General features: G+C 33.9%; 1 protein-coding gene across 1 annotated transcript; it reads right to left on the bottom strand.

Annotated features, from left to right (window-relative positions):
- Positions 1–846: 846 nt before the first annotated feature.
- On the bottom strand, positions 847–6593 carry LOC139529056 (uncharacterized). Its single transcript, XM_071325302.1, has 2 exons — positions 6457–6593; positions 847–5839 (listed from the first exon to the last, which is right to left on the bottom strand). Exon 2 carries the CDS (start codon positions 4495–4497, stop codon positions 1462–1464), a length of 3036 nt encoding a protein of 1011 aa, XP_071181403.1. The 5' UTR covers positions 4498–5839; positions 6457–6593; the 3' UTR covers positions 847–1461.
- Positions 6594–7964: the final 1371 nt, after the last annotated feature.

Below are 7964 nucleotides of genomic sequence, written 5' to 3'. Positions count from 1 at the left end.
AAATATGACACAATTCATAAAGTAAACCACCGACCTGATTTATACAAGGAAAGAAAAACTTGTTCTGAAAATAACTGATGAACCTGTTAAATACTTATACAGGTACATGTATATTCCAAACAATTTATCAAAAGGATGTATTTAGAAAATATATGTTATCTTAATGTTTTCACACCTTTAAAAAGGCATAGTCGTCAAAATTTCACTATGACTCATATAGAACTAGTGAATAGTCTTGTTTATTTTATTATTTTCATTATCTCCTTAACAACAATAAAAGAAATAAAAAGGCTTTGTAAACTTTGTATTTTGACAATAAAGGAGTTTATAATATTCATAAATAAACATTAATAAATCAATTATTATGGTAATGTATATTTGTACTGTCTCTATAAAATATTTGAAGCTTTAGAGAGTCAAGTTTATAAGAAACGTTGAACTCTATTAAAAGATGTACTATTAAAAATATGTAAGTGCAAGATATAAAATCCTTTACAACATTCTGAAAAGAATAAAATGCATATTATGAAAAATGAAAATAAAAATAAATATTAAAGACACAAATTTATAATATATATTTTATACATCAGTTCTGCACAAAAATCCTCATGGTGATATCAATTTTTTTCTTTGAATAGATATTTTTTTTGGAAAAGGCATTTGTATCGTTGATGTTGGATTAAGTATAAAAAAAGTATTTACAAGAGCAGGATCTACAAATAATTTGTTTCTTGCTTGTTGTATAATTAAATAAATCTCACTATATGCCAACAAATGGATTCCCCAAGTAGTCTAGTCTGTCTACGGCAAATAATGCATAAATCTAAACAAATTGCAACAGAAATGGTTTCAACAGTTTTGTAATACCAAAGCATGACGCAATCATATATTAAAAGTCTAGAAAAATCGTACGATCGGAAATCCCCATTTTTGGGTTAAAAACATTAATTTTAACAAAAAATCGATGAAAATTGTGAAAAAATTAAAAAATCGGAATTTTAGCACTATGTTAGCCAGACAAATGTCAAAAACGAATTAAGATGACTAAAACAACTACAAAGAACATTTCTGAAGTAAAATTTACAATCCAGAGTAAGGACTTATTGGTAGAATTATCCCTTTTAATGATAAAATCACGAAAAAATGCAAAAAAATCGATATATTTGAGATTCATATATGGCTGTTTTCAAACGTTTTACTTTGAAGGCAGCTTTATAGTAAAGAAATTAACTTTAATATTATAAATTGCCTAAACTGTTCAATAATTGTTTACTTTGTTTTAACTTGGTTACTTTCGTTATCATCAAAAAGTATAAGAATGGTAAATACAGTTTCTGAAAAATCTATCATTGAAAATATTTGATTTTGTTTCAAATTAACAAAAAAAAACAGACAATTTTAATATAAGTCTCCCTAATGTATGGTTAAATGTCTCTGCAATGTACATGCATATTGATGCATTCACCTATCGTCAAGTTCATCGGCTTCTGTAATGTTACTTGTATTGGAACAATTCATTCCACGACATTCCCCACATGCTGGGGAACAGTCTATTCCGTGTTTACGACATGAGCATCGTTTTGTGTCACAATTCAATTTGCAATTACATCTAATTATCCTAAGAAGCTTTTCGGGAGCCGGTGGTAGTAATGCTCTAATTGGAAGCAATTTATTGTCCTCAACATGCCAACCCCAGTTCTTTGGATCTAATTTATCACCTTTCCCAATCCAAACTTGCGTTTGATGATAAACCCTTATGCAATGTAGCTTAGCAGCATCAGATGTTGGTGGGAGAGTGTGCACTTGTACATATATATTTCCAACGCAAACTTTTGAGGCAAATATTCTGTAACGCAGCATATCTAATGTTTCAACATCTAGTAACCCTCCATATAATGCAACAAATATTTGTTCACCTGCTTTATGAATGCTCTCAACATTGGACTCCTGGCAAAAGACAGCTGCATGATCTTGTAATTTAATGTTAGTACTTATTTTCTTGAAAACAGTGCCCTTGCCTTGACCAAAAATACGAGATGTTGTGTCGCATCCGCTAAAGGCGTGTATGAATGGCAAAATATTGCAAACAAGTGGTCCAATTTTTCTCCTTGTCTCTGTTATGTCCCAAATCTTTATTTTGAGAGTGTTTTGCTTGGCTTCTGATTTGAAGTAAATCTTGTTTATGGCATCTTTTGAATGATAACAGAGCAGTATGAGTAGGTCAGTGTCCTCTCCTATGACGGTAGTTGTATGTTGTTTCGACTTTTCTATTGCTGTAAGCACAATCTTGAGATCAGCATCATCTTCTGCATGGATAACTTGAACATGTCCGTCTTTAAGTTTTTCTCCAAGGGTATTGATAAAGTGCTGTTTATTTTCTGAATTTGAAAGAAATTCGTCTTTTTTTGTTTTGATTGGTGTGTCATTGTTAAAATTGACTTTTGGAGATAGGATTCCTTTAGTACGTCTGAAATGAGTAACGTCTTTTGTAGTTGGAACTGATGGATATCCGTCAAACACAACAGTTGCATCTGTATAGTGATTGTTAACATAATTGACGTAAGTCATACATATGGTGTCAACTGTAGCTCCTTTTGCCCATGGCAAACGGTGTATAAGAGAACCACCATCAAGTACAAAGTGGGTTTCAGTTGGTGCTTTTGGTTTAAGTCCAATCAAATTCCACATATATTCGGCAAGGGTTGATTTTTGAGGCTCTCTTGGAAGGCCAGTGGTTTCAAATATTGACGAAGGAACTCCACATAATTCAAATTGAAATATCTCTGAAATATCTTCGAAAATACCATGTGCCGCCGTGGTGCATCTCTGAAAAGGGAGCTGTGAATCGATTCTAAGAGGTTCGCCGTCAAGTTTTGCCTGAACTTTGTTGCCTAGCGTAATGGCTTGTTTCTTTCTCCTAAACGTGTGGTCAGCTATATTCTTTCCTACTAGTTCTTGTAGAATGGAAGTCCCAACCTTTTTGGCATCATCCACATTCACGGTTTTATCAGCTACTACTCCTGTCTCAATGTTTCGTAGTGAACGGTCTACCTCTGAATCAATGAATGGATTACGACTTTTCAAGAACGTGAGAAGAGTTTGAATGTCATTTGTGTCCTTCTTTTGTCTTGCATGTGTTTCGTCTTTGTGTTGTTCACTAGAAAAGTATCCTACTCCGGACAAATCCTGCATAGCTTGATTGATCTCAGCACATGCTGGCATGGACATAAGCCAAAGTGAACGCTGGCTTTCAGTCATTCCTCGTCCTCTCGTTAATCCACCCGCTGTTTTCACACTTCTCATTAGAACTTGCTCTATAAATAAATCTGAAGATATTCCAGCCCAGTACCTATTGCTGCGTCTGATGACATGATTCCCATTGATGAAACTAGCATAAACATCAGGATGGTCTTCGTCTAAAGATTGCATTGTCATTAAGTAGACGTATGCTGTTTTCGTGTACAGATTATGTCCAGATGCTGCCAAAAAAGGCAACATTTCTTGGATGCTTTGCAAATGAAGAGGCCAGTTACCGGTTCTCTCTGCTTTGATAAATTGTCTTAAAACCTGGACCATTTCTGAATACTGCAGCCACAACTTTGCTGTACGACTTTGCTTTAAAATTTCCTGTTTTCTATGGACCGTTGCTTCTAGGTTTTTCAAGACATCTGATTCGCCCGCTTCTGAAGCTGACAGCTCTCCAGAGGATAATTGAGAATATAATTCATCAATTTCCTTCATTTCAGTTGTTTCAAGGGTTGAATTGGGTTCTTCCAAAAGTTTAGATACGTCAATATTAAATATATCTGCAATCAACAAACAATAAAGTGCTGTATCCACCAACATGTGACCTCTAAACGCTCTAGCTACAGCTTTTCCGCTAAGGATATGCGTGACGGCATTCGGAGCGTATATGAGTTCTAACATCTCTTTCAAACCAGTATTACTCATAAGATTCCCTATTGAGCCAAGGAAGCTCATCTCTGTGTGGAATGGTCCTAATCGTAAAACCATAGACTTCAAGGTGCTTCCTGGATTTTCGTTTTCAACAATTGACAAGGCTTTCCAATACAGAGGTTGATCAAAAGTCAAGATCGCTGTTATGTCATAACGCTTTGCTTGGTTGGCGACGAAGTTCAATGTAGAATAAATACATGTCATGTCCGAAGCATTCAAATCTATCATAGGTAGGAATGAAACTGATGATTTTCCTGGGTAGTCTCCCGTCTGAACCATCTGCATGAAGCCAGACCACATTGGTATTGGATACTTTAAAGGCCAAATAATAACCGACAGCAGGTCAAGACGGAAAGTCTTATCCAGTGTGTTTAGGTTTTTCAACTCAGCATAACTTAATTCAGCCATACGATCTGATTGAGGTTTGTAATATTTGATCTCTATCTTTGCTAATGCCTTTATTTCATCAGTAGAAAAAGCTATTCTAGGAATGGGTTGTGTTCTCTTCGTACCAGGCGTAATTCCAGCTATTATGCCCATGCCATGAAAAGTGTTGAGGCCATCTATCGTTCTTGTGTTGTGGTCAACGTTATCTGCTACAAATTGTACAAAGCTGTTGCTTATATCGCCTGGAAGATCAACTCCTTGTACAGCTGCAGCACTTGATTCAAACTTCTGGACTTCATAGTATGAGGAACAAAATCCTAAGCTGTTCAATGTGGACACAAGAAATCGTGAAGCGAAGTTGTGATGCACCTGTACTCCTAGACCGAGTTAAAGCGGTGTTATAAGTGCTCGAGGTCGTGAGGCTTGCATTACTGCTTGTCCTATGGAAGCTATTTTCACCGATGGGTCTATCTCAGAAAATATGTTAGAAAGAAATAACAGCAGGCTTTCGGGTAAGTATGATAGATTATTATCAACTGATGCGATGTTGGCTGGAGTTGGATAGATAGACTTTGTGGTATCTACAGATCGGATGTCGCTTTTTATCAGTTTGGCAGCTGCTCTGATCAAAGCTCTCTTTTCGTCATCTGGATTTAAATTGCTTGGTCTCTGGTAATAGTCCTGAAGAATACAAGTTACGGTTTCACGTAAAGTTACAACACTTTTTCTACCTGGTATGTCTGTAATAATGATTTCGTCTCCAAAATGTTGCTTCAATCTTTTCTTTAAATACATCTGACTATAAGCATTCCCATCACACATCTCGTCCATTTTTCCAACAAGATCTGATATGGAAATCTGTTCGTCGTCATGATGTTTAAGGAAGTCGACTGTTTTGTAGAAGCCGTCTTCTTGCAAAGCTGGCCTTCCTCTTTTGTTTTCAGGCTTTGCGTCTGGTGATATGGGAGAACTGAATACAGGAGTGTTTTTGCACGTGCGGAAGTTTACACTACATGCCTGGTGATAAACAGCATCCGCTGCATGGAGGTCGCTTACGCTCTCCAGTCTCCCGCGAACCTCGGCTGCCCAATCATCATTCCGAAGATCACAAGCATCTTGTATGCGACTCTCAAAATCATCAGTTCGAACCTGAAATACATTTTTGTCTTTTTTCTTGGAGTCTGTTGCTTCATTTCCACAGAATAAACAATGATGTTTAAAATCAAAATGGGACTTTGATCGTAATTTTGGAGTATTTGTATGAATTTCTCTCAGAACAAGTTTTTCTTTTTTGTATTTCTTTATGTCATTTGGATTGGTATATGTTTTCCTGCAGAGTTGATGGACAAAATTACCCTCTAATGCGGACAAACAGTCTCCTCTTTCCTGGCTAGCTTTGATGATTCCAAGACAACCTTTTTGTCGCAATTTGATCAGTGTTGTTGGGTGGTCATCTTTTAGGCACACAATACATTTCTCCATAGTATAGATGTAGCTGAAAAAAAATAGCACACAAATCATTTGTTGTTACATATTTAATCATTATAGTATATGTCATATAACATATCAAAACACATTAAAATATTATTCAGAACAAGAATAAACAACATCGACTCTTAATGAATAATGTTTTCTTGTCCGTGTGATGTTTCTTTTTTAGTGTGTCTATACACTGTAATTCATTTGTCCATTTCTCAACATCTTATGGATTCTAGCACTACTGAAGATAATGAATCATTTGAAAAGTGCCAAAAAGGGTGACAAGAAAAGTTGAATCAATAGGCTTAAATTGCGTCCGAGAAAACGAAAAGGACATTAAGACAAACAAGACAAACTATACGAAGTACACACAGAAACGAGCATCTTGAACTTAAGTACAATTTTATTGTAAAGCATTAAAAAAAGTATACTATGTTAAAATTCCCATTCTTGGAAATTTTCTATTGTGGTTTATTGTAACCTATTCCGTACATTTGTTTAGTTGACCATTCATATTGAATTTGGTTTCAATTGACTTTTGATAGAACAAGATACACAATCAAATATTTTTGACTCGACTGTGATAAAATATTTTCAATAAAATAGGCAATGCAGAAAAATATAATATATTACCTGATTTAGAAATTATCCGTGTGCTTAACAATTAGCACAGTGACTGTGGTTAGCTCCAATAAAATCATGATGCTAAATCGGACATAGGTTTCGTCAAGTGAAAGCTGAAATAAAATTACAAAATAGTTATTTTCGACAATAATTCATTAAAAAAGGAAGGAAACAATTATTTAAAATTATGTACTTGAAGAAAATGCAATAGAAGATAAGAATAAATGCTTTGGCTATAGTAATTAGTTCAAAATCGACAAAATTGCAATTTTTACTGTCCATTTTTGTTAATTTGGCGTTCCATACTTTTTTGTTTTCGTTATGGACGAGTCTTACTACGTCCCTTTAAATTATTTTTATTGCTATATTTAGGACTTTATTAGTTTAAATTTAATTGATTTTATGTAAAGGTAGTTGATTTTATTTATTTTCTTTGAAATAACAAAAATATAGTGATCTTTGTCGTTTGACCTGCGTCAAGAACTTTCGTATGTCTAATTCATTTCTTGACGCATTTTTGAATATGTAAATACACGTAAAACATAAGTGTATGTTAAAAAAAACACTTACCAGCATACTTTTATAATAATATAAATTTATGTAAGCGATTCTTTCAGTGATATCCGCTTCTCAGTTGGTTTCTATAAATTCACATATCATAAGAGTCTTCTCCCTTTGTCAATATGGCGGACCATTTCTGACATGAATCGGCAGGCACATCACCGATATTTTTATTTTCAATTTTCACCGATTTCCGACCGTACGATTTTGTTAGACTTTTTTAACGGTAATGTGCTATGATAATCTCATATGATATATAAAAAATCTTTTCTGTTGCAATTTGTTTAGATTGATTCTGTAGACAGACTAGACTAAAGAAAGAGTTTGTAGCAAACATTGTTATTAGTTAGCATAGAGAATAGGATATTATTTCTCGATATATCTACCAAGTCCTTTGTCTTTGTAATCATGAAATTAGTTACCTTATTAGTAATTGAAGAAAAAATCCATAATAAAGAAACTATATCAGTCTAAAATATTCTGTAAATTAAAGTAACCAGAGAAAACTAGAACTTATTTTGAGTTAATTAAAAAAAAACCAAACAAACATAAAAGCACAATTCTATAAAATTAGTAAAATGCAAAGTATTAAAAGTAACCCACAAAGATCTCAGATTAATAAATGTGACAAAATATAACAAAAAGTGAACTCTTTTAAAAACATATTTCAGTCATATAAACACAGTTGGTGCAAAACAAGCAAACAATAAAAACAGTACCCTGTTTCAAAACTGTATTAACAATTTAGAATTACAATAATTTCAAACGATATGTTGTTCAATACACTATCTTGTCCTTTAAGGCTTATCTATCATTATCACTTGACTTTGGGTTTATAAAAATTTTTTTAAAAGCAGGGACAAAAATTATGATAGAAATCTTATGTAATGTTTTTAAAGCCATATCTCATTTCTGCAATTTTAAGAAGGACTTTCCTGCAAAAGTACAAATTCATG

The sequence above is a fragment of the Mytilus edulis genome, chromosome 1 (genome assembly GCF_963676685.1).
Source record: "Mytilus edulis chromosome 1, xbMytEdul2.2, whole genome shotgun sequence".
Taxonomy (NCBI): Eukaryota; Metazoa; Mollusca; class Bivalvia; order Mytilida; family Mytilidae; genus Mytilus; species Mytilus edulis.
This window is presented reverse-complemented; position numbering and strand designations above follow the sequence as displayed.